The sequence below is a fragment of the Bos taurus genome, chromosome 1 (genome assembly GCF_002263795.3).
Source record: "Bos taurus isolate L1 Dominette 01449 registration number 42190680 breed Hereford chromosome 1, ARS-UCD2.0, whole genome shotgun sequence".
NCBI classification, from domain to species: Eukaryota; Metazoa; Chordata; class Mammalia; order Artiodactyla; family Bovidae; genus Bos; species Bos taurus.
In genome coordinates this window covers 130,882,962-130,910,347 of record NC_037328.1, presented here as the reverse complement: position 1 = coordinate 130,910,347, position 27,386 = coordinate 130,882,962, and the positions used below count along the sequence as shown (strand labels likewise).

Sequence of the window (27,386 nt, the reverse complement as noted above, 5' to 3'; positions counted from 1 at the left end):
TAAAAAAATAGAAATAATCGGAGAGAATGTCCACAAGCTTTCACCACCATATCCACCTGATTAATTGCCTCTGGCTATTGTGGGGGCAGGAATCCTTCAGAAGAAATGGAGTAGCCATCATGGTCAACAAAAGAGTCCGAAATGCAGTACTTGGATGCAATCTTAAAAATGACAGAATGATCACTGTTCGTTTCCAAGGCAAACCAATCAATATCACAGTGATCCAAGTCTATGCCCCAACCAGTAATGCTGAAGAAGCTGAAGTTGAACGGTTCTATGAAGACCTAGAAGACCTTTTAGAACTAACACCCAAAAAAGATGTCCTTTTCATTATAGGGGACTGGAATGCAAAAGTAGGAAGTCAAGAAACACCTGGAGTAACAGGCAAATTTGGCCTTGGAATACGGAATGAAGCAGGGCAAAGACTAATAGAGTTTTGCCAAGAAAATGCACTGGTCATAGCAAACACCTTGTTCCAACAACACAAGAGAAGACTCTATTCATGGACATCACCAGATGGTCAACACCGAAATCAGATTGATTATATTCTTTGCAGCCAAAGATGGAGAAGCTCTATACAGTCAGCAAAAACAAGACCGGGAGCTGACTGTGGCTCAGACCATGACCTCCTTATTGCCAAATTCAGACTTAAATTGAAGAAAGTAGGGAAAACCACTAGACCATTCAGGTATGACCTAAATCAAATCCCTTATGATTATACAGTGGAAGTGAGAAATAGATTTAAGGGCCTAGATCTGATAGATAGAGTGCCTGATGAACAATGGAATGAGGTTCGTGACATCGCACAGGAGACAGAGATCAAGACCATCCCCATGGTAAAGAAATGCAAAAAAGCAAAATGGCTGTCTGGGGAGGCCTTACAAATAGCTGTGAAGAGAAGAGAAGTGAAAAGCAAAGGAGAAAAGGAAAGATATAAGTATCTGAATGCAGAGTTCCAAAGAATAGTAAGAAGAGGTAAGAAAGCCTTCCTCAGCAATCAATGCAAAGAAATAGAGGAAAACAACAGAATGGGAAAGACTAGAGATCTCTTCAAGAAAATTAGAGATACCAAGGGAACATTTCATGCAAAGATGGGCTCGATAAAGGACAGAAATCCTATGGACTTAACAGAAGCAGAAGATATTAAGAAGAGGTGGCAAGAATACACAGAAGAACTGTACAAAAAAGATTTTCATGACCCAGATAATCACCACGGTGTGACCACTGACCTAGAGCCAGACATCCTGGAATGTGAAGTCAAGTGGGCCTTAGAAAGCATCACTATGAACAAAGCTAGTGGAGGTGATGGAATTCCAGTTGAGCTATTTCAAATCCTTAAAGATGATGCTGTGAAAGTGTTGCACTCAGTATGCCAGCAAATTTGGAAAACTCAGCAGTGGCCACAGGACTGGAAAGGTCATTCCAATCCCAAAGAAAGGCAATGCCAAAGAATGCTCAAACTACCACACAATTGCACTCATCTCACACACTAGTAAAATAATGCTCAAAATTCTCCAAGCCAGGCTTCAGCAATACATGAACCGTGAACTTCCAGATGTTCAAGCTGGTTTTAGAAAAGGCAGAGGAACCAGAGATCAAATTGCCAACATCTGCTGGATCATGGAAAAAGCAAGAGAATTCCCAAAAAACATCTATTTCTGCTTGATTGACTATGCCAAAGCCTTTGACTGTGTGGATCACAATAAACTGTGGAAAATTCTCAAAGAGATGGGAATACCAGATTACCTGACCTGCCTCTTGAGAAATCTGTATGCAGGTCAGGAAGCAACAGTTAGAACTGGACATGGAACAACAGACTGTTTCCAAATAGGAAAAGGAGTACGTCAAGGCTGTATATTGTCACCCTGTTTATTTAACTTATATGCAGAGTACATCATGAGAAACGCTGGACTGGAAGAAACACAAGCTGGAATCAAGATTGCTGGGAGAAATATCAGTAACCTCAGATATGCAGATGACACCACCCTTATGGCAGAAAGTGAAGAGGAACTAAAGAGCCTCTTGATGAAAGTGAAAGAGGAGAGTGAAAAAGTTGGCTTAAAGCTCAGCATTCAGAAAACTGAGATCATGGCATCTGGTCCCATCACTTCATGGGAAATAGATGGGGAAACAGTGTCAGACTTTATTTTTCTGGGCTCCAAAATCACTGCAGATGGTGACTGCAGCCATGAAATTAAAAGACGCTTACTCCTTGGAAGGAAAGTTATGACCAACCTAGATAGCATATTCAAAAGCAGAGACATTTCTTTGCCAACAAAGGTCCGTCTAGTCAAGGCTATGGTTTTTCCTGTGGTCATGTTTGGATGTGAGAGTTGGACTGTGAAGAAGGCTGAGCGCTGAAGACTTGATGCTTTTGAAGTGTGGTGTTGGAGAAGACTCTTGAGAGTCCCTTGGACTGCAAGGATATCCAACCAGTCCATTCTGAAAGTAATCAGCCCTGGGTTTTCTTTGGAGGGAATGATGCTGAAGCTGAAACTCCAGTACTTTGGCCACCTCATGCGAAGAGTTGACTCATTGGAAAAGACTCTGATGCTGGGAGGGATTGGGGGCAGGAGGAGAAGGGGACGACAGAGGATGAGATGGCTGGATGGCATCACTGACTCGATGGACGTGAGTCTGAGTGAACTCCGGGAGCTGGTGATAGACAGGGAGGCCTGGCGTGCTGCGATTCATGGAGTCGCAAAGAGTCGGACACGACTGAGTGACTGAACTGAAGTGAACTGATTGTACTTTCCATGCTTTTCTTCGTCAGTAAACCCACTTTCTTCTCAATTATTCATGAACATTGTTCCAGAAGTTCTTCCCCTACCCCAATGCAGCATGTTTTTCTTTATATAAAAAAAATTCCCTCAATGAATAAATATGCTTTAATGTATTCCTTCTTAAAAAAAAAAAGCTTCTCCTGACTTCACCTTTCTAACTACTTCTCTCTTCTCTCTCCTTTACAGTGAAACTCCTTGAAAGAGTTGTCTGTATTTACTTTCTCTAATTCCTCTTTACCCATTCTCTCTTAACCCTCCCCAAGCAAGCTTTGGCCCCACCACTCTGCACACACTGTTACTGTCAAGATCATTGATGATCTCCATGTTCCTGAATCCAACTTTTGTTATTGTTGTTCAGTTGCCCAGTCGTGTCTGACTCTTTGGTACCCCATGGACTGCAGCACGCCAGGTTTCCCTGTCCCTCACCATTTCCCGAAGTTTGCCCAAGTTCATGTCCATTGCATCATTGATGCCATCCAGGCATCTCATCCTCTGACGCCCTCTTCTTCTTCTCAACCTTTCCCAGCATCAGAGACTTTACCAGTGAGTCAGCTGTTTGCATCAGGTGACCAGAAGACTGGAGCTTCAGCTCCAGCATCAGTCCTTCCAATGAGTATTCAGGGTTGATTTCCCTTAAGATTGACTGGTTTGATCTCCTTCTTGTCCAGACTCTCAAGAGTCTTCTCCAGCACCAGAGTTTGAATTCATCCATTCTTTGGCGCTTTGGCCTTCTTCACAGTCCAGTTCTCACAACCGTGTGTGACCACTGGGAAGACCATAGCCTTGATTATACGGACCTTTGTCGGCAGAATAATGTCTCTTTTTTCCAATACACTGTCTAGGTTTGTCATAACTTTCCTGCCGAGAAGCAATCATCTCTAATTTCATGGCTGCAGTCACCATCTGCAGTGATTTTAGAGCCCAAAAGAGGAAATCTGTCACCGCTTTCTACCTTTTCCCCTTCTATTTGCCATGAAGTAATGGGGCCAGGTGCCATGATCTTAGTTTTTTTAATATTTAGTTTTAAGCAGACTCTTTCACTCTCCTCCTTCACCCTCACCAAGAGGCTCTTAAGTTCCTCTTCGCTTTCTGCCATTTAGAGTGGTATCATCTGCATATCTGAGGTTATTGATGTTTCTCCTACATATCTCTATTCCCAGCTTGTAACTCATCCAGCCTGGCATGTCTCATGATGTGTTCAGCATATAGGTTAAATAAACAGGGTGACAGCAGACAGCCTTGTTGTACTTCTTTTTCAGTCCTGAACCAATCAGTTGTTCTATTCAGAGTTCTAACTGTTGCTTCTTGACGCACTTACAGGTTTCTCAGGAGACAGGTAAGATGGTCTGGTAGTCCCATCTCTTTAAGAGATTTCTGAAGTTGTTATGATCCACACGGTCAAAGGCTTTAGCATCATTAATGAAACAGGAAGATGTTTTTCTGGAATTCCTTAGCTTTCTCTATGATCCAGTGAATGTTGGCAATTGATCTCTGCTTCCTCTTCCTTTTCTAAACCCAGTTTGGACATCTGGAAGTTCTTGGTTCACATAGTGCTGAAGCCTAGTATGCAGGATTTTCAGCATGGCCTTACTAGCATGGGAGATGAGTGCAATTGTTTGATGGTTAGCACATTCTTTAGTACTACTCTTCTTGGGAATTTGGACTTTTCCAGTCCTGTGACCACTGTTGGGTCTTCCAGATTTGCTGACATATTGAGTGCAACGCTTTGATAGCATCATCCTTTAGGATTTTGAATAGCTCTATTGGAATTCCATCACATCCACTAGCTTTATTAACAGCAGTGCTTCCTAAGGCCCATTTGACTTCACACTTCTGGATGTCTGGCTCTGGGTGACTAACCACACCATCATAGTTATCTGGTTCAGTAAGATTATTTTTTATACAGTTCTGTGTATTCTTACCATCTCTTCTTGATCTCCTCAGCATCTACTAGATCTCTACTGTTTCTGTCCTTCATCGTGCCCATCTCTGGGCAAAATGTTCCCTTGGTATCTCCAGTTTTCCTGAAGAGACCTCTAGTCTCTCCCCTTCTGTTGTTTTCCTCTGTTTTTGTCCACTGTTCGTTGAAGAAGCCCTTCTTGTCTCTCATTGCTGTTCTTTGGAACTCTGCGTTTAGTTGGGTGTACCTTTCCCTTTTTCCCTTGCTCTTGCTTCTCCTCTTTCTTCAGCTATTTGTAAAGCCTCCTCAGATGACCACTTTGCCTTCTTGCTTTTCTTTTTCTTTGGGATGGTTTTGTTCGCTGCCTCCTATACAATATTATGGACCTCCATCCATAGTTCTTCAGGCACACTGTGTACCAGATCTAATCCCTTGAATCTATTTGTCTCCTCCCCTGCATATGCATAGGGGATTTGATTTAAGTTGTATCTGACTGGCCTAGTGGTTTTCCCCACTCTCTTTAGTTTAAGCCTGAGTCTTGCTATGAGAAGCTGATGATCTGAGCCATAGTCAGCTCATCAACCCAACGTTTAGGTCTTAGTTATTATCTTATGCTACACATCCGTAGCATTTGGCATAATTGATTACTCCCTTCTTAAAACATTACCTTTATCTGGCTTCTTAGACTTCTTCCCATCACACTGGCTGCTTGTTCAGGTGCTTCAGAGTTCAGTCTTCTGGCTCTGCTTTATCCTAAGTGAACTTATCCTGTTGATACTACTTCTGTTTATACTCATCTCCCTAAATTGTATCTCCCACTCAATAGGTCTCTCCTAACCTCTTGACATATATTCAACTGTAACTTGACATTCTCACTTGGAAGGCTAATAAAATTTTCAGTTCTAACAAAAACTGACCTTTTGATCTTCTCACTCAGAGTTGCATTTCCCACAGCCTTTCCCGTCTCAGTAACTGGCAGCTCAGTCTTTCTGGATGCTCAGGTAGAAACTTTAAGTATTATCCTTGGCTCCTCTATTCTTTGACGTCCCTCATCTATTCCACCAGCATATCCAATTTGATAGTCATTTCAACTTTAACATTTATCTGGAATCTGAGTGACTCTTACTACCTCCAAAACTCTTGCCCTAGTCCAGACTTCCTTTATCTCTCTGAAATAATAGCATTTCTGATTATTGAAACAGCCTCTTACCTAGTCTCTCTGCTTTGTTCCCTAGCCCAGCCCACATATTTGTCTGTTTCTATAGTTGCAACTAGAGCAGTCCTTTTAAAGCAAGTCAGTTCATGTCTAATGGCTTCCCAAATCACACCATAAAAATAAAAATTCTTAAAATGACCAACAAGACTCTATACCAATGTTGTCCAGTGGAAAAATAATGCAAGCCACGTACATAATTTAAAATTTTCTAGCAACCATGCTGTAAAAATAAAAAGAAAACAGATGAAGTTAATTTTAATGTTAAATCTAATTTAAACCTATATACAGAATATTATTTGAACATACAGTTAATGTAGGAAATTGTTAATGAAATTGTTTTACTTTTTTATATCAAGTCTTCAAAAATCTGGTATGTATTTTACATAATTTTGATGCCAAATTTTGGTTGGAAATACTTGATTGGTATTTAGGTTTTGTGAAATTTAGTAGAAAGTAGATTTACATACCCAAGTAACAGTCTTAAAAGTTTTCTAATAATTGAATCCAGCATTGGTTTTTACATTTTTAATTTTAATTAATTAAAATTTAAAATTTTTAAATTCAACTTCTAGCCACATTTCAAATGTCCAATAGCCATATGAGGCTAGTGGCTATCATATTGGACACCGCAGCTCTTTACCATCTGGCCCCTCTTCTCTGCACTCATCTCCTACTGTTTTCTCCTTTGCTCATTCTGCTTCAGCTGTCACAGCCTCCTGTTCTTTGATCCCCTCAGACACTTCCCGTTTCAGAGCCTTTGCATTTGTTGTTCTCTTTGCTTAACGAGCTTTGCTCCCAGATAGCTGCATGACTTACTCCTTGACCTTTTTCAACTCTTTGCTCAAGTGTCACTTTTTCTCTGAGCACCTATTTAGTATCTGTACCAATTGCCTTCTCTCTCAAAGTCTTTTATTTTCAGGCTGCCTTTTTTTTTTTTAATATTTATTTTTATTTATTTATTTGGCTGTGCACGGTCTTAGTTGTGGCATGTGGGATCTAGTTCCCCAATCAGGGATCAAACTCAGGGTCCTAGCATTGAGAGAGCTTAAGAGTCTTAGCCACTGGACCACCAGGGGAGTCCCTCCAGGCTGCCTTTTGAAAGACAAGAGAAGAGGGCTGAAAGTGGAGAGATGGCTTGATCTACAAAGGAAAGCAGTGAAATATGAGAAATGTCCTGTACAAACAACTAAATGAATATGTTAAGCAGAAGCATAGAGTAAAGTCACTTTGAACAACGGACTATATCCTCTCAGCTTGCTACTATGTAGGCAGCTCGAAGGATCCATTTTTGTACATATGACCAACCCCTTTATAGGTGTAAGCTCTGTACAATTCTGCCTTAGCTTCCTCTTGTATCTCTTTGGCACCTAACATAGAACTTTGACCCAAAGGCAGTGTAACATTTCACTTATTGGCTACGTATTGATTGACCTTCTGTGCTTTATAGTCTGCAGTTACCTTTCTACCCTCTCCCCTTCTTTTTCAGTGCCGCCAACTGGTATCCTTGCTGATGGTATTTGGGTGTTGGCTTCACTCGCCTTATGGCTGTGGTTGTGACCCTGATTCTTTCCTTATCTATTCTTGTGCACTCTTACTCATCTTCTAAAACCAACTCCTCTAAGAAGTCTTCACTGATTCTCTCAGTTTATTAATACTCTCCTAAGTGCTACTACTGCACAATTACACTCATCTCACATGCTAGTAAAGTAATGCTCAAAATTCTCCAAGCCAGACTTCAGCAATATGTGAACCGTGAACTTCCTGATGTTCAAGCTGGTTTTAGAAAAGGCAGAGGAACCAGAGATCAAATTGCCAACATCCGCTGGATCATGGAAGAAGCAAGAGAGTTCCAGAAAAACATCTATTTCTGCTTTATTGACTATGCCAAAGCCTTTGACTGTGTGGATCACAATAAACTGTGGAAAATTCTGAAAGAGATGGGAATACCAGACCACCTGACCTGCCTCTTGAGAAATCTGTATGCAGGTCAGGAAGCAACAGTTAGAACTGGACATGGAACAATAGACTGGTTCCAAATAGGAAAAGGAGTACGTCAAGGCTGTATATTGTCACCCTGCTTATTTAACTTATATGCAGAGTACATCATGAGAAACGCTGGACTGGAAGAAACACAAGTTGGAATCAAGATTGCTGGGAGAAATATCAGTAACCTCAGATATGCAGATGACACCACCCTTTTGGCAGAAAGGGAAGAGGAACTAAAGAGCCTCTTGATGAAAGTGAAAGAGGAGAGTGAAAAAGTTGGCTTAAAGCTCAACATTCAGAAAACGAAGATCATGGCATCTGGTCCCATTACTTCATGGAAGTGCAGTGGAAACAGTGTCAGACTTTATTTTTTGGGGCTCCAAAATCACTGCAGGTGGTGACTGCAGCCATGAAATTAAAAGACGCTTACTCCTTGGAAGGAAAGTTATGACCAACCTAGATAGCATATTCAAAAGCAGAGACATTTCTTTGCCAACAAAGGTCCGTCTAGTCAAGGCTATGGTTTTTCCTGTGGTCATGTATGGATGTGAGAGTTGGAGTGTGAAGAAGGCTGAGCGCTGAAGACTTGATGCTTTTGAAGTGTGGTGTTGGAGAAGACTCTTGAGAGTCCCTTGGACTGCAAGGATATCCAACCAGTCCATTCTGAAGGAGATCAGCCCTGGGATTTCTTTGGAAGGAATGATGCTAAAGCTGAAACTCCAGTACTTTGGCCACCTCATGCGAAGAGTTGACTCACTGGAAAAGACTCTGATGCTGGGAGGGATTGGGGGCAGGAGGAGAAGGGGACAACAGAGGATGAGATGGCTGGATGGCACCACTGACTTGATGGACATGAATCTCAGTGAACTCCGGGAGTTGGTGATGGACAGGGAGGCCTGGCGTGCTGCGATTCATGAGGTCGCAAAGAGTTGGACACGACTGAGCGACTGAACTGAACTAAGTGCTACCTTTATTTGTGTATACTTCTGTTTTATATTCTAATAGGGAATATAAACATGTAAACATAGTTACAATAGAATATGAATTTTTGAGGGGAGAGACCGTGCCTTTTTTTTTTTTAACTTTAATGCTTTCCTCTGTACCTTGCATATCTTATTAATAGATAGGCAGTGCTTATTAAATGAATGTACAGAGAAGTAGACTTGTTGTTAATGGGAGAAATGTGTTATTTAAAATATAGGTTTAAACCCAAGTACCTTTTTAAAAACCACATTGAGAGGCAAGAGATATAGAGCTGTGGAGACAAACAGTAAAATCAAAGATCAGTCCTTACATAGCAGGGAATCTTGAGAGTCTGAAGTTCTCAGACGGACTTAGCATTGTTGGAAAACCAGGAAAGCACATGTGCTCAGATGAAGTGAGAAGACATATCTGTATTATGGGAATGCTGTTTTCAGTTTTATCCTGGATTTTGCTCTTGGGTATATTATTTTGAGGAAACCAGACCCGTTAGCAAGTACTTTATGTTACCTGTTAGGCATAGGAATTTTCATCAGTGTGTCTTTATTTGCTGCCAGTTTGTTCTTTATAAATGGAATATGTATTAAAAATAGGTATTTGTGTTGCCTATAAGGATATTTTTGTTGCAGACCCATAATATGAACATACACTTTGATTTTTAGCTTAACTATATTGTCTGAAATTTTTTCCAGAGTTATTTTCAGAGACTCAGAATTTTAAGCTGACACTGTGTCTTGGCAGTTAACTCTTTTCTGATCAGGGATTCTGGGTAAACTGGAAAAGTATTTCTTCCTCTCTATAAAAATTTATTGCTAATGGTTGATAGTATATGAGCAGCATATTCCAGCAGGCATCAGAAAGAAACAGCAAGGGATAAAAGTTCTTTCTTTCTGGTTCTTAAACATATGTTCTTTGTTTTAAATAATGTTAAGCATTGAAAATTAAATATAAAAATAAGTATACCCCCCAAATAAGTATTACAGGAAATAACATAATAGAGCAAACCCCAAAATACAAATAAAAGGAGGTAAGTGTCTCCCTTGTTCTTCATATTCTAATTCCTCCCCCTTCTGGTCAGCTTTAGCCAATTCAGACTGGGTAACTCTTTTGGACCTGATAAATCACCCTAATTTTTAATTTTTTTTTTTCTCACAGAAAGTGTGACAACAACTCCTTTATATTAGTTTTTATTTTTTACATATGTCTGCTTCTTAGCAATAGAGCTCCTCTGTGTCACTCTGAGGGTCTTCCTCTTGCACCAAGACTACCCTTCATAAACTGTTCATGAAGTCCTTTCCCATTTTTCCTTGATGAGATCAGATTTTCCCTCCCTTTAGTAGATATAAACAGAAACAACATTCCTATCTTTTTTTCATATGTAGGTGACATCCAGCACTTAATTAAGAAACTTAGCTTGCTTGCTTCTTAATACTTAGGCTCAGTTCTGTTGGCAAAGCTTGCAGTGCTCACTACAAAGGTTTCACTGTCTAGTTATGCTAGTAAGAACCGGGTATCTCTTTCTTGCTCATCTTATTTTTTATCTTGTCACAAGATTTTCTCAGATTGATTTAATATGATAAGTATATATAAAAATTTGAATGCTTCTGCTTTAAGTTAGATTATATAGCTATTTGATGTTATAGGTGATACTGTGAATTTGTGATTTGCGTGGCTTCAGATGTCATAATTTTTCCCCCCACTTTCTAGGAAGTAACAGCTAGCAGTCGCCACTATGTTGACAGGCTATTTGACCCTGATCCCCAGAAAGTTCTACAAGGTGTCATGTAAGTAGTATGTATTTAAGAGTCTATCAAAAAATCTTGTTTGTTTTATGTTTGAATCTGTTAAGTATTATAATTCTGAAAATGCAGGGTTATAACTTTTCTGTTTTGGAAAGACCCCTTGACATTCATGACTTTAATATGATACTGGAAAGAATTGTCTGTTGGGTAGTTAACTGACATGGTTAGCTTCATTTTTTTTTGTAGAATACTTGCTTTACATTTTTTAAAATGTTTAGTTTGGAGAAGGTTTTTGTTACTTTAATATTCAGCAAAAGCAAGAGAGTAAAATTGGTGATCTTTTATCATTTGAAAAGGCCTGGAGAATAGGTCATTGGGGTTAGAGGTGGTTTTGTTTTGTTTTTGGTTAACTCATTGATGGTCTCTATAAAGTTTGGATTTCCTAGTGATGTTTTAAATATCAGGATTTAGAAAGCAGTCATTAGAAAATTTAAATAAACTCTTGATAACCTTAATGTCCATCTTTTCTCCAGAATTGCCTCATGTTTAATGAGAGGAAATGTTTTTAAGCAACATATCTGAGGTGATTATACTTAAAAATAATTAGGTGGTACGAGTGCAGTAAGATTGCAAATGATTGAAAGAATTCTTTCTCCTAAGAGCAGGTTTTTATGCTCTTATCACACCACTTCTAAGAAAGAAAAAGGTGAAAATGAAAGTTGCTCAGTCGTGTCTGACTCTTTGCGACCCCATGGACTATATAGTCCATGGAATTCTCCAGGCCAGAATACTGAAGTGGGTAGCCTTTCCCTTCTCCAGAGATTCTTCCCAACCCAGGGATCAAACCCAGGTCTCTTGCATTGAAGGTCTAGCCTAAGGCAACTCATTGGGTTGGGAAGCACAGAGCACCCATAGCAGTGAGCTGTGTCCTGGGAAAGGAGGACCCCGGAAGTAACAGGATGAGATACATGTGGGATAGCAGTGAGGCACTCACTTGTCCTTTCTTCTTCTTACCCTGTTAGTGTTATCAGCAAGAGAGCATCTTTAGCTTAACTCTTGCTCAACCTTGGCACAGCTAGGATGCTTTGTTTATGGAAGTTTCTACTGACTGTTCATTCTTATTCGATGCTCAGCCCCCACTTTCCAAAAAAAAAAGGGGGGGGGCTATATATAAAGGATGTCTTGGAGGGAGTGGTTTATTTCTAAAGTAGAGGCAAGATAAACAAGCAAGGCTGCTTAACTATTCAAACTGAGCTAGAAGGAAAGGTGAGGAGGAGCTGAATGGAGACCCACGTGGGATACTTAACACCTTCTTTTCATGTCTTCTCAGTTTACAGAGACAGGAGATGGTATTTCTTGTTTTCTCATTATGTTAACTTTGCCTTTATCTTTTTAACTAGGCTAGACTTTATAATGATTTAATCAACCCCTGTAAGTCTAGTTTGATTAATACCAGGGTAAGTGGTATTAAATCCATCTGTTAAATCTGGAGAAGGAAATGGCAGCCCACTCCAGTATTCTGGCCTGGAAAATCCCATGAACAGCAGAGCCTGGTAGGCTACTGTCCATGGGGTCGCAAAGAGTAGGACACGACTGAGCGACTTCACTTCACTTTACTTCACACACACATATTAGTTGAAGGGATAGGTCAAATTGATATGCTTTCTTAGACAAGCAGACACTTCCCCCATACAAAGCCAATTGACAATCCTGGATATCACTTAAGATTCCTCAATAAACAGTTCAGTTGGAAATGTCAAACTCATTAAGTGTTCAGTAAATGATAGAAGATGTTATTGTTGTTGTTGTTTTAATTATTTCTGCTACTGTGGTTGTTTAGGAGAAAAGCTAAATTTCTCAGTTAAGAATTCATCATGAAAGACTTGTATCTTGAGTTGTGTCTCATATATGTAGCTAATTCAAGTGTTAATTATCACTGTTAGAAATTTCTCATTTACCCAAAGATATCATAGCTTCTTGAAAGGTGATAAAATATCAAATAAAGCATAAAAAACACTGGGAAGACTGTATTATTACAAACCAACTAACATATAGTTTGATAAACTTAATGCCTCTTAAGAAATTGTCAAGTCTCAGACACTTAGCTGTCAGCTAAGAAGATAAGAAAGGTTTTGGGGGAGGGAGAGGTAGTAGAGTAGAAAGAATATGGGCTTTCAAGCTGGACAACTGTAAGTTAAATACCTGCCTCTGATATTTCCTAGTACAGTCCTTTCCTAGTGTAATGCTTGGGCAAGTTATCTCATTTCCTTGAGCCTCAACTTTATCATCTGTAAAGGGAGAGTAATACTGCCCATCTTGCCAAGTTGTTAAGGATTAAGTCAGAAATATAAAATTTAGTACCTGGTATGTTGTGGATACCCACAAATTGGCACTTCAGTGGTTAGTAGTTATCAGCCCTAATTTAAAACAACTTCAAAAGTAAGATGATTCTTTTCAAAGAAGAGAAAGAGATATCATTATCTCTTGATATTAAATATCATATTAAATATCATATCTCATGATATTAAATATCAAAGAGATAAAACAATTCCCACCGAAAGAAGAGGGAGAGGAGCTAGAAATTTTTGATTCAGATAAGAAAATGTGAGTGATAACATTTTCCAGTAAACCTGATTGCTACCTATAGTTTTAAAATCTATTTTTAGCTTGAAATGGACCGATCAACCCAAGTCCTTTCACTTTATGGCCTTCTAGAGGTGTGTGTAGTATGATTTGATAAAGCTTTCTTTACCCCAGAGAGAAAAAATTATTTTTCTGACTTAATTCTTGCCTGAACTTTGTTACTGCCTGAAAATTAATTGTGCATAGTCAAGAGAATGAAAAGTGAATCACATTTTTAACATTGTATTCATTTTTAAGTAACCTTATCTAATATAAGAATAATACAGTATTGATAGACAAAAAGAGGGAACCAAAATGATGTTTAGGAATAGAGAGTTGACCAGTTCTTTTTTTTTTAATACACATTACACAGCCACTGTTGAGTCATTCATACAGAGACCATTACTAGACCAAAATAAGCAGGTAGAAGGGAGGTGGCCACAGATCATAAACAACCAAAGGTAGATTTCTAATTTTAGAGAAGGAAAAGAACAGAGGCTGAAGTAATCTGCTTTGAATCTAAAATATCCAGTGAGAAAGGCATAAAAGAATTGACTAGCTTTAGCTATAAGAGTTCTATCATTTTTCTAGCAATATTTATCTGATTTTTCACTAGTGGGAAAAACAAAATTGAAGAGATTAAAGATGAATTATAACTTTTCATCATGACCAGTAGCTAATTTACTCAGTTGAGTTAGAGCCATAGCCCTACCTGTAAACAGAGGGAACTTTGTAGATAACCTGTGTTGTGAAGGACCATTTTACCTAGTTAGTGATGATTGAGGATTTATCGTAGAACAACTTTTTTTTGTTAATAATGCAGTATTTAGCATACATTTGAATGGTCCTATTAAAGGTTGAGAGCACCGTATCTTAACCACTAGACCACCAACGAGGGTATATTAAAGCTTTGAAAACAGAATTAGGTCCTGAAAAGCGAGGTTTCAAATGCAGAACTGAGTAGTTTGGAGTCAGATAGGAGTCAGAGAGAACAGGGAGGTCAGCTGTGTAGGTCATAAATGTATAGCCTCTGCATCTACAACAGAGAGTAGGTACATCAGATAAGCTACATTGTATTGCAGATTTTGAGCTTCCTCTAGTGTGGTGATCTGTGTGTGACTTAAAACAGTTACAGATATTTTTGGTGCAGTTACTCTGGTGTTAGCTCAACCATGTTAAATCTCATAGCTGCAGAAGAATAGCTGTTGAAATATTTTTGTAGATCTTAGGTCAAAGCTGCTTAAACATTGTGCTTTTTGACATACCTAAGTTAGAGCACCTGAATCTAGTTTTTACTTTAGTGATTCTCCATGAAAAAAATAGGTATCCCTATGCGGCCTTATGTTGATGATATTCCCTATGTTGAAAGGCAAAAGATAGTATAAGCAAATGTGGCTAGCTTTATAGTTTCAAAGTTGAATCAAAGTAGAGAACTAGATAACTAGGTAATCAAACTCTTTCTGATAAACTAAGGCAGGCATTTGTGGATACTGTAGAATTGTGTGGTTTTCATCAAGTATCTGTTTTTAAAAAGTGTCTTCTGAAGTGTTTTAATGTACTGCTGAAATCATTTGGTAATGATTTTTCTGTACATCATTTTCTGGTTTCAGGGAAATATATACCTCTGGTTTCAGTAGAATATAGACACTTTGCATTTTCTTGCATGAGCTAAAAATATGAGCTGCCATAAAAATGAAGCCTCTGGTTTTTGGAAATTTCAAGTTAAAGGATAAGTTTTAGGATAATTCAAAAGAAATATCCTGTTAGTTAATTTTAACAGTTAAAAGTTAACTTTGAACTTTTAAAGGTGTTACAGGTAAACACGAGTGAAGATGACCTTAATACCAAATGCAACGGAGTGATTCCTGAGAGTTACTTGTTTAAAACTTTGTATCCTGAGACAGTTTAGTCTGGTTAAAAGAGTAGCAAGATTTTCCAGACATTATGAGAACAAATTGACATAGTTTTGTGTCCAGATATTTAAGCTGTTTGTATATGTATGTTATATTAACTTTGAACATTAAAAAATAGTGGAATATTTGTACGCATATGTGTATATAAATCTTTTCATATTTATAAGCCACTTAACTGTATGCTTGCATATTCATAATGTTCTAACACATTTTTTATGTTCTTTGGCATGATTACATATATTAAAAATATTTATTAATGTACTATAAAAATATTTTGGCATTTATTAGTACAGTTATTACATTGCACTTTTCATTTTTGGAGAATGTAAGGTGATTTGTGACCATATATTGACAAGACAGAGTTAAATACAGCTCTTAATTTCTGAACTAGTGTTTATACAAATCAAAACTGTAGCTGATACTCCTTACATTCCAAAAATATACACCTCAGAGTAATTTGTTTATAAGAATGAATTAAATTACTGTCAGTTCTTAATTTTGTTCAGTTTATACATATAGTAGAGAGAAGGCAGTGGCAACCCACTCCAGTCATGGACCGAGGGGCCTGGTAGTCTGAAGTCCATGGGGTCGCTGGGAGTCGGACACAGCTGAGCAACTTCACTTTCACTTTTCACTTTCCTGCATTGGAGAAGGAAATGGCAGCCCACTCCAGTATTCTTCCTTGGAGAACCCCAGGGACGGGGGAGCCTGGTGGGCTGCCGTCTCTGGAGTCGCACAGAGTCGGACATGACTGAAGCGACTTAGCAGCAGCAGCAGCAGCAGCAGTTGCATAATAAATGCCTTGAGTTGAAGTTCACTATAAGTCTCAAGTGACTGCTGAATCAAAGCCTTATATTAAAAATAACTTTAGTTTGAATAATAGATCATCATTATCTAATCCTTTTAAAATTGACAGTTTACATGCGGTAATGGTTATTCTAATTGGAATATGAAGACTTTCATTCCTTAACCATGTTGGTTATTAGAATGCTTCTTGTACTTGGATATTTGGATGTTACATTCTCCAGAAAGAACATCATAGCAATTATTATTACAGGGTCAGAACAGTGAGTATGTTTGTAATTTTCCAAGTCCAAATAATTTTGTTAGGGTGTTTATCCTGTTACCTTATTGTAGCTACCCATAAATATGTATTTTTTTCCTTATGTCTTGTAAAAAGTTAGTTTTCATAAATTGGTCAGACTTTATACTGAGATTGTAGTTTTCCATATCTACTGTACTTTTTGGCTACTGCTGCTGCTAAGTGGCTTCAGTCATGTCCGACTCTGTGTGACCCACCAGGCTCCCCTGTCCCTGGGATTCTCCAGGCAAGAACACTGGAGTGGGTTGCCATTTCCTTCTCCAATGCATGAAAGTGAAAAGTGAAAGGGAAGTCGCTCAGTCGTGTCTGACTCTTAGAGACCCCATGGACTGCAGCCTACCAGGCTCCTCCGCCCATGGAATTTTCCAGGCAAGAGTACTGGAGTGGGGTGCCATTGCCTTCTCCCACTTTTTGGCTATTTCACACTGATTAGATCAAGAATGAATGTACATATTCCAAATAAGAGCTGCTTTCAGGTAAGTGAAAAGTCATACTGGTTCAGAATGAAAATGACATCATTGATCTTTAGTTTTTGGCTCTAGCCTTCAATGATTTTAAATATAATTTTCTATTTTTAGATGCTAATTAGGTTTTCAGTTAAAATTTATGCTATTTTGACTTTTTAGGAATAAATATGCTCGTACTTGATTGACTTAGACTTTGTTTTTCCAATGGGTCTAGATTCCAATTATTATTATTTTGCTTTTTCTACTATTTAAATGGCAACATGTGGTTTTATTTTCTCTCTTGGTTTTGATCACATATCATAATACTCTGGTTTACATGTATGCTATATTAAGTATTATATATGTTGCTTTCATATTCAAGATCTTTTTCTCTACCATGCTAAAAATTATTCACCGAAAGAGCAAAGAAAGGAATTTGAAAGATTAGCCTCCATGTAAAAGTGGCCACATTTTGAGTCTACTTATTAATGGTCAGGTTTAAGATTTAAGCTAGATGTTAGCTGAAAATGTTCCCTGACAAATGTATTTCTATAACATCTTAATATTGGCTCCTTTTCTCCCATCCTCAAAGAGTAAACTGTCCCCAAGGCTTACATTTTAGCTTTTCTATCTGGATATTCTTATCTTCAAAGATAATTCAGTATGTATAAAGTCAAGATAGATCCTTGTCTTGCTAAGGGAATTATTCTCCAAGCTTTCTGTGTTCCCTGCACCCAGGCACCCAGACTTGAAGTAGTCATTTAAGACATGTCATATGTCACTTTCTCTCTGCTTATAAAATCATCTTATTAACTGCTTCCTTAAGATGTCCTCTCTATTAATGATTCCTGTGGCTGCTACTTAGTCAGTCTCATATAACCAGATACCTGGGTGGAGTAATTTCTGTAACAAACCCTGAGTGCCAATCAGGTGCTAGGTAGGCGTTGTGCATTGTGCACGTGGTCACTGCTCTGGGGAATGTCTAATGCAGGAACCAGATAGCTAAAGAGCTAGTTCACTACAGTCTGATTAGTGAATGTTGTGATAATGATAAGCACAGGGGGTCTTGGGGCCACAAAGGAAGGGCATCAGCCATTTAATTGCTACTCTTGACTCTAGAATTATTGTATTCCAATCTGTTCCACGTTCAGCTTATCCTCCTTTGTCATTGCTTCCTTCATGTCCTTTTTCTGATCAAAAACATGATTTCTCTTAAATTCATCTCCCTTTAGTTTGTCTCTTCCCCCTGTCACTTTTCTAACTTTGTTCCAGGCTTAATGTTCCCACCTTAAAAGGAATGTTCTTTTCAGTCCTGGCTCCTAGTACTGCCCCAGAAATATGCCATATTCCATTTCCAATATGATCCCCTTTGTCCTCCTTATCCACTTACCTAAATCCTAGCCATTTCCTAAGCTAGTTCATCTTAGTTCCTACCATTGCCTTGAAACCTGTTAAGCTTGTCCTATCTCCTTTTCTCAACCCTCTAAGCACACTGTTTATAAAATGTCACTGCCTTAGTGATTAGTTGTTAGTGTTACGTTTGTCTCCTCAAGAAGATTGTAAACTCTTCAGGTCAGGCATCTCTTTATGTGATGCTTTTGTATCCTTCATAGAGCCTTGCACAGTGCTGAGCCAAAAAAAAAATAAAAATCATTGAATTTCAGTAGTGTATAAGCAGGACATTCCCCTCCCACCATCAGTATTAAAGACTGGTGGACATGAGATTATATTTTTTTGATCTACTAGGAAAAGGATGTCTTTGACTAAAAGACAGGCTTTTATTTTATATAAATTGAAAGACAGGAGAAAAAAGAAATACATTTACTGAGTTCTTTTGTCTTTTCAGTCAGTTTGTTCTGAATGCCTGATATGCTGGAGATGATGGAAAAAAACACTTGGCATAAAAGACATGGGTTGAGAATGGCTCTATTATTTATTATGGGGCTCTGAGAAGTGCCCCAAACCTGAGTCTTAGCTTCCTCATCTGTAAAATGGGGTTAATATTACTTAAGGTTGTGATGAAGATTAAATAATAGGTATGGAATGCTTTGTAAACTTCAGAGCAATGTATAAATCTTGCATAGTTTTGTTGTGCTCCCATCTTTATAATTGTGAGTTTCTCATTTACAAAAATATGGATTTCTGTATGGTATGTTTTGTGATCCATTGATAGTAATTTCTCTGATATTTCCAGATCATACTGGTTTCTTGCCTCTGAAGAGGAAAAAAGTAATGAGTGTGCTATGATAAAGAGCACTAGGAAGGATACTTACCCAGACCTGGGAGTTGTCAGGGCATGCTTCCTGGAGGATGACACTGACATATAAGCTCAGACCTGAAAGATGAGTAAAGGTAGCCAAGGAATGATACAGGGAGGGGATGATAAGGAAATGAGAGAGAGAGTAGCTACACTCTGGAAACTGAAAGAAGCTTCATTTGGCTGGCTCTGAAATTGAATCTAACACTGTACTTAGGTCTGCTAAAAATGAATATATGTGTTGATTATTGTCTCTTGCAGTTTTTAACTCTTTCATAGAAATGATCTTCTGGTATCCTTTTATATTAATGACTAAATATAATTGATTTGCAGGGCATTAACATCTCTTCTTTAGTATAGATAATATTTACTTATTAGAGCTAGAGCAAGAATTGTTTTCTTTAGACATTGGTCCATTTAATTATTTTTAAATTTATTTATTTATTCATTTTTTGGCTATGCTGAGTCTTCACTGTTGCACTCGGGCTTTCCCTAGTTGTGGCGAGCGGGGACTACTCTTCGTCACAGTGCGTGGGCTGCTCATTGCAGTGGCCTCTGTTGCTGATCACAGGCTCTAGGTGCAGAGGCTTCCGTCGTGGTAGCACGCAGGCTCAGTAGTTGTGGCACATGGCCTTGGTTGCCCCATGGCATGCAGGATCTTCCCAAACCAGGGATCGAACCCATGTCTGCGGTATTAGCTTACGGAGTCTCAACCACTGGACCGCCAGAAAAGGCCCATTGGTACATTTTAATTGTGTTCTCTTTAGTCTGCATTTACTCTATAACTACCAGCTGCCTCCTTCATGTCCATTTTTCAAACTAGTAAGGAAATTGGAAAATTGGTTTTGGAGGAGTTTTGTTTGCTTTTGTCTATAAAAACATTTACTCTGGCATGGTTTCAGATATTTGGGTTGTATTTATAAGGTTAGGGACACTCATTTCTGCTCAGTTTAGGAAGAATGGGGAGAAATCTGGGAAAATGTTAGAATTAGAAATTCCATAATAGAAAGCCTCTAGAATGGCACCTGGCAAAAATAAACTTTCAGTAAGCTACCGGATGCATGAATGTGCTGCGTTAGTATAGGCAGAACACATTAAGAGAAGAGAAGAAGAAAGAAAATGACAGACTGCTAGGTTAGCGTCTGTAAGCTGACAACTGGGAAGTAAGTTTCTAAGAAAACGGCAGGCATCTATAAGGAGGCAGGAGCCTAGATGTGCAGTCTCTCATTAACTATATTTTGCTCAGTGAAGCTTCGATATCACATGAATTTTAAAATCATATATCAGAGCTTGGTTAAAACCATAGTAAGCTTCATTCAATTTAGTCCTCATGAGCAAACAAACTAACAAAATACTCCTGCTTATCTGCTATAAATCATATGGAAGATCTGAGGGATATTCTAGAGAGAGAGAGAGAGAGAGAGAGAGAGAAGGCCCTCAAGCACTGAGCTATAGGAAGAAGCCTAACAAGTACAGCGTTTGGCTCAAGACTTGTGAAAATGCTATTCAAAGCCTTATGGGGAGGATCAGCTTTCAGCAGACCACCACATCATAACAGCACTTTCCTGTAATAATAAAAAAAGATAATTAAGGAGAGGGGTATTATCGTTACCAGGGTTTTTAATGCTGATGAAATTGGTTGGTATTGGAAACACAAGCTGACAATAACATGAAGTCATTGATTTTAATAACTCCCTCTCCACCCCCACCCCCCAACCCTACCCCCTGGTTTTCTATCCTGTTTTTCTTTAAGATCATAGTTTGCCAATTACAGGACTTTTTTAGGAGTATAACTTTAATGGTTGACAAAAAGTTTCTATATGTTGTAGAGCTCTGCCACCTAAAAGAGAAGTTAGGAGAGATGCTCAGCAAGTATTTTGGCATACGAAAGAAAGATAACTTATAATGTTTCAATATGTTAGTGCTTAAGCATGATCATGTTAGAAAACTCAGTGAGGTATGAAAGCAAGAGCTGTAACTGTGGACTAATATTGGTATGGTATTGATGACCCCATCTACCATGAGTGCCACTTATTTGATTTTCAAAATGAAGTAACTTTTAATAAAAAGTTTAATCTCCCTTTTATTTACAAGGCAGGTACAATACTGAAAAGTACAGTTTTCTTGAAGATTTTGCAAAAACTGCTTTCTGTTTTAAAACTATGGCCAGAAATTTCCAGACACCTTCATAAGCTTCTGAAGTGTCCCTGGGAGGCTCTGATGCCTTCTTCCACAAGAAGAAGAAGGTTTGAGAACCATAGTGTTTTTATATTAAGATAGCACTACTGACCAATTACCTTAAGTTTTTTTTTTTTTTGTTAAACATTTTATTAGTATTGGGCTTGCTGCTGCTGCTAAGTCCTTCAGTCATGTCTGACTCTGTGCGACCCTATAGACGGCAGCCCACCAGGCTCCTCCGTCCCTGGGATTCTCCAGCAAGAATACTGGAGTGGGTTGCCATTTCCTTCTCCAATGAATGCATGCATGCTAAGTCGCTGCAGTCGTGTCCGACTGTGTGCGACCCTATGGACAGCAGCCCACCAGGCTCCTCCATCCACAGGATTCTCTAGGCAAGAATAGTGGAGTGGGTTGCCATTTCCTTCTCCAAGTACTGGGCTTATTTTGAGCTGTTTATTTTTTCTCTGCCTGTCCTTTGAGAACAACCATGTGTTTGTGAACCAACTGATCATTGACAGAGATACTCTTATTGTGAAAAAGAGTTTCACTCCCAGAGAAATGGAGATCTGAGTGTAGCAAGAGTAAAAAATACTGGTGAATAAATGGGAAATATAAAAGATATTTTCTGGGACTTCCCTGGTGGTCCAGTGGCTAAGACTCTGTGCTCCCAATGCAGGGGGCTGCAGTTCAATACCTGTTCAGGGAACTTGATCTCACATGCCACAACTAAGACCTGGTGCAGCCAAACAAGTAAATATAAATAAAAGATGTTTTCGTATTTTTTAATCTCCTTAAAAGTGACTGTTTAAGCAAAAATTGTACAATATAGAAAATTCCCTGGCTGTCCAGTGGTTAGGACTCTGTACTTTCACTGCAGGGGTCCAATCCCTGGTGGGGAAACTAAAATCCCTCAAACCTCGTGATGCAGCCAAAAAAAACAGTACAATATATCATGTTGTTTCTAACTAGTTTAAAGATGTATAACAGCAGGTCAAAGAATGAATGGGAAGATGGAAGTATGTTTGCAAGGCTCTTATAGTTCACATGAAGTAGGACACTATCCCTTGAAGACTGTGATAAGTTAAAAGGTACATATTGTAAACTGTAAATCTACCACTACAAAACAACAAAACAAAACCCAAAGAGGTACAGCTAGTCAGACAATAAAGGAGATAAAATGGAATCACGGAAATATTCAGTCCAAGGAAGTCAGAAAAAGAGGAAAGTAAAATCATGGTCCCTGAAACAAGGTCAGGTCCATTCCTTGGGCTGGCTGCTTTTACTGCCTACTGCCAGAGCTATACATGAGAAGATGGCCTGTGTTTCTTTTTATTCAAAAGATTGGTGGCCTTTTTTTTTTTAAGAACTCGGCTTTCTTTGTATTGAAAGTCTTTTGCTGATTCGCAAGCTGTCTCTTACTCCCCCTCCACTGCCCTCCTGTTTCATGGCCCCAGGTTTGCACAGCCCTGTCTCTGTCCTGGTTAGCACTCCAAGTGGAGAAGCGTCAGGGTTTTACTTTGTCACTAACATCTGTACTTGACAATCCAAGATGCTGTAAAATAAAGATAAACTAGTACCTCAACACATCTTACCCTTTTCTCTTTTCCTTGAATTCAGAGACATGAAAAATGCTGTAATTGGAAACAACAAGCAGAAAGCCAACCTCATTGTTTTAGGAGCTGTTCCAAGGTAAGTTTGCTACCATCCCCTTTTCTGCTGTTCATATGAAGTTTCAGATGTGTTCTCATTCTCAATCATAAGACTCATCTTTTTTCTGTATTGTCTGTCCTACTTTTTTTTTTTTTTAAATAAATGCTTTGAAGTATATGAAGCATCTCTTAAAAAAAAAAAATAAGGTACCAGGGAATGGAATATATGAATACCTTTTAGAGGTTTGGGAAGATCATTGACCCTGCCATAAAAGGAGACCTTGGGTAGATAAGCAGTGTACATCAACGTGATTCTTCCTTGTCTCCTCAGAGCTCTGGCAACTTTTATATGATTGGATAATAATTTCTTAGGATTCTCAAAACCCTTTTTAAAATTAAAAAAAAAATTTTTTTTTTGACCCTGCTTTTCTAGTTTTAGAATTTGCTGGCATTTAAATTTACATATAAAGTTTCATGTCTTCTGATGAAGCTATTAAGCTTCTTTTTGGCAGACAGTGACAATTGTTTAACTGCTTCTTTGCCTTTGCTACCCAGAATTAAGTTTTATGTGCAGTTATAAATTTTTCATTCTGAATTTTTAAATGTTTTGGTTTTCTCTCTTCTCTTTTTTCTTTCCTGTCTTTTAATGTAGGATTATTTAATGGTTTTGTTGTTTATATTATAATCAACCATTGATAACTGTAAAGCTGTCAGCAGCCTTTCTTAGGGGACTAGTGCTCAGTATATATAAATACGCTTTAGGGAGCATGAAGGATGTACCTTAGAACATAAAGGAGATAGTCATATGTTGTAGACAATTGGAATTTGGGGAGTAGTTTTTTGACAGGCTAGCCTAGAATAGAATAAGATCTTTTGATGCCCCAAATAGGAGAACTAGAGAAAGAAGAGAACTTCCCTTGTTTGAAGAACTGCACAACAACTCTGAGTATTCCCTCTAGGCTAGATGTCTGTGATCTCTGAACTGTAGTAGTGGATATCCAGGGTCCTTAAGATCCACCAGCACTTGGCTTTGGGTGTCTTCATATCTTGGAGTGGCAGATAATGTAGACTGTCGTGCTGGCTGTTTCCATAGACATCACTTGTGGACAACTCTCAGATTTGAAGTTCTGATACACTAAGATTATATGATAATTCTGTTGTTCAAAAAAGAAGAAAATCTCTTTTGGTTCTCCGCCCTGCTGATATTCCTTTATTAAATTAACAGCTTATATAAAGATATGACCATTTCCTAGCAGCCTGTAAACTCACCTACCATATTTTCAGTGTGTAGGATGTATTGGTAGCCTTTTTCTGTAACATTACTTTTAGCTAATGTTTACTTTTAAGTTTTTTAGTCTCTTCTGTTTATCAAGTTCTTTCTTTTTAGATTATTGTACTTGCTTCAGCAAGAAACCTCAAGCACAGAATTGAAAACTGAATGTGCAGTGGTATTGGGAAGTCTTGCTATGGGTACTGAAAACAATGTTAAGTCTCTACTAGATTGCCATATTATCCCTGCCTTACTGCAAGGTATGTAAGGAAGTCATTTTTATACAGGTAAAAAGTAGAATCAGTTTGCAGCGTTTTAAATATGAGTTGAAAGCATGAGTCTCAAATCTGTTTTCTCTTAACAGGACTACTGTCCCCAGACCTGAAGTTCATTGAAGCTTGCCTCAGATGCCTGCGCACCATCTTCACCAGTCCCGTCACTCCAGAGGAACTACTGTATACAGTGAGTTTTAGGTGTTTTTCAATCATCAAGTTACATTTTTACTAACAGCATACTTTTGATTTACTTAGCATCTCATAACTGATCTCAGCTGTGATAATTATGTTATAGAAAAGTCTCAAGAAGTATTTGAATTGCTAATTTGCAAATATCAAATGTTCTAGGCTTTGTAAAGCAGTGAAAGATAGTCCCAGACCTTGAGAAATTTATAAGCTTGGGGTTTTTTTGTTGTTTTTTGTTTTGTAAAGACCCTTCTTAATTTCTTAATATGTACACATAAAGGAAACACATTTAATGCACTCACTATAGGTTAAATCTGGTAGAAGAAGCTTTATGGAGAAGGTAGAATTTGACCTGGTCTTGAATAATGGATAAGATTTCAAAAAGTGTAGAGAAAAGAAGCTGTTCTAGGACATATCTTTGAAAAAGAGAATATGCAGGACAGTGGACAGAACAGTTTAATGCAGGAAGGGAATCATTGTTCATTTCAGCTGGAGAGGTGAACCAGAAGCACTTGTTAGAGGCTTACTTACCAGGCTAGGATCAGAGAATACATGTGAGAGAATCTAAAGATCTTCAGAGTCATTCATTGATTTTTAAAAACTTCAGGGATTATTAGGGTGTATTTTTATCTGTTGCTTATCTGGGGCTTTCTTAATAAAATTATCACGGCTAGTATTTTTTAAACTCCCTTATCCACAATTCACAGTAAGAATTATATTTTCCACTGCTACACTGTGTGTGGGGGGTGGGAGGTGGGGGCGCAGAGTGGTGGTGGGAGTATCTTGAGATAGTCTTCACAAAACAATTGCATAAATGTGGTGCCTTCTGACTTCTATTTTATTCTTTTTCATTTTAAAAAATGCTGGTTGTGATTCTCTGAGCTGAGATGTAGAATCATAGTTTCAAAGTGGACACATATGTATCAGAGATCTTGTCCAGGGTCATGTTTTACAAATACTTCAAGAATATAAGTAGTCAGGAGGCACAGGCAAAGCAAGCAGGGAGAGGGACATGTCACGTGCCTTCAGAGTTTGTTTTTCCTACATTAGACACTTGCTCCTCTGGCCTGTAATGATGCCCAAGGTCTGTAAATGAGGCTTGTGGGTCATCTCACACAGCAGGAAGCTAAATTATGAAGCATCTCGAATTTGCACCTCAAGGATTTGTGTAACATTCTTTGGGGAGCCATGCCTCATAAATCCAGACCATTTACTACAGTGGTTCTCAAACTTGAGCAGGCACCAAAATTACCTGGAGAGCTTATTAAACACAGAATCCTGGACCCTACCTCCCGAGTTTCTGATTCAGTCAGTGTGGGATGGGGCCTGAGAATATGCATTTCCAATAAGTTGACTGAACTGGACTGAATAAGTTTACCAATAACTGGTAAACTTTAGTATCTGGTAAACCAGATGCTACTGGTCCGTGAACCTGTCTTTGAGAACCACTGGTTTACCGTAAGCACTTCTAAATTGAGGAAGCATTCTCACAGCATTCTATATAGAACTCTCCATCTGAATATGAGTCTGTTTACTTAAGGATTTCCGATTGTCATTTTTACAAAGAAATTAAGCCAATCATTCATCTTCTTTACCCTAGAAGTTTTTCCCCCAACCCTCAGCCCAGTAATGGGGAAGGAATTGACCCTGGTCAACTTACTCATCTCCTTCCTTCTCTCTCTCTAAATTGATTTCATGATCTACTAATGGATTGTGGTGCATAATTTGGAGAATGCTGTTATATACCAACTTAGCTTCTTTTTGCAAGAAAAATTAAGACACAGGGACTTAAGGGACTTTCGTAGGATACCTAAATTATGAAACAATTTTATGCCTCAGAGACGGTGGAGACTGAAAAATGTTGGGTGGGATAATGACAGAGAGTAGTATTTCAGTGTAACTAACTGACATCTGTGGGTAGGATTGTATAGAGACCAGCTGCCATAGCAACTCAGGCACTAAACTAACGAGCACACAATCCTGTTGAAGAGGGCAGAATGTCTAGTTTTAAATTGTTTATAAGATGAGTGACTTTGGGGGAAATTATGTAACTGTTCTTTGCCTTGTTTAATCAACCAGAAACTGCAGATATGTAACACAGCAGCTTGCAGTATCTTAGTTCCCTGGCCAGGGATTGAACGTTGGGCCCACAGTAGTGAACACCCTGAGTCATAACTGCTGGACTGCCAGGAAGTTCCCTCATTTTGTGTTTAAAGTGTTTATGACAACACAGGGTTATAACAAACAAGGGGAAAAGATTCTATTTGTAGGCATCTTCTACAAAAATAGCCTACTGTTTTCCTACTTAGCTTTTATGTGTCTTGGGCATTCTTTTCGTACTGAGGGAAACCCCACAAACCCTGTTTATCCCAACAGTGGTATTCTTTTACGTTTCCTTCCTTGCTCTCTGTTGTCTTTTGTCAAAGTGTGGTCTGTGGACCAGCAACATCAACCATTAGTTGGGAGTTTGATAGAATGTGAAATCATAAGTCGTACTTCAGACCTACAGAATCAGTCTATACATACAAAATACCCCCTGAGAACATACATGCAATGTGCGTTCATATCTGAAAAGCATTGCTGCAGGACCTACAACAGCACTGACTAGGGCACTCGAGCTACGTCTCCTTTTCCATCTGTGGTTTGGGCCAAATATCCTCTCAATGTTTAAATCATGAAAGAGCAGATTTTTTGAGAGCCCTGAGGCAGATTGGGTGGATTCTTCTTTCTTCTGTACCATCATGTATGTTGTGAAGTGTCAGTAGTAGGCAGAGAGTGGGCTGTAAGTGAGAAGCTGCTATTATATAAACTGTCTTGTCTTGTGAAGACAGAAATTAGCTCACTACAGTTATTAGAAGTGTTAATCTGTTACTGATACTT

At 38.6% G+C, this 27,386-nt stretch overlaps 1 protein-coding gene across 5 annotated transcripts in view; it reads left to right on the top strand.

Annotated features, from left to right (window-relative positions):
- ARMC8 (armadillo repeat containing 8) overlaps positions 1 to 27,386 on the top strand; it is a 109,134-nt gene that overhangs the window by 20,658 nt on the left and 61,090 nt on the right. For 4 of the 5 annotated variants that reach the window (XM_024991103.2, XM_024991095.2, XM_005201884.5 and 1 more), the window contains exons 2-5: positions 10,574 to 10,650; positions 22,744 to 22,815; positions 24,163 to 24,305; positions 24,410 to 24,507. In XM_024991103.2, the coding sequence (XP_024846871.1) occupies positions 10,574 to 10,650; positions 22,744 to 22,815; positions 24,163 to 24,305; positions 24,410 to 24,507 (390 nt within the window). The remainder of the gene's footprint in view (positions 1 to 10,573; positions 10,651 to 22,743; positions 22,816 to 24,162; positions 24,306 to 24,409; positions 24,508 to 27,386) is intronic. The other variant, XM_005201885.5, reaches the window with a different exon arrangement.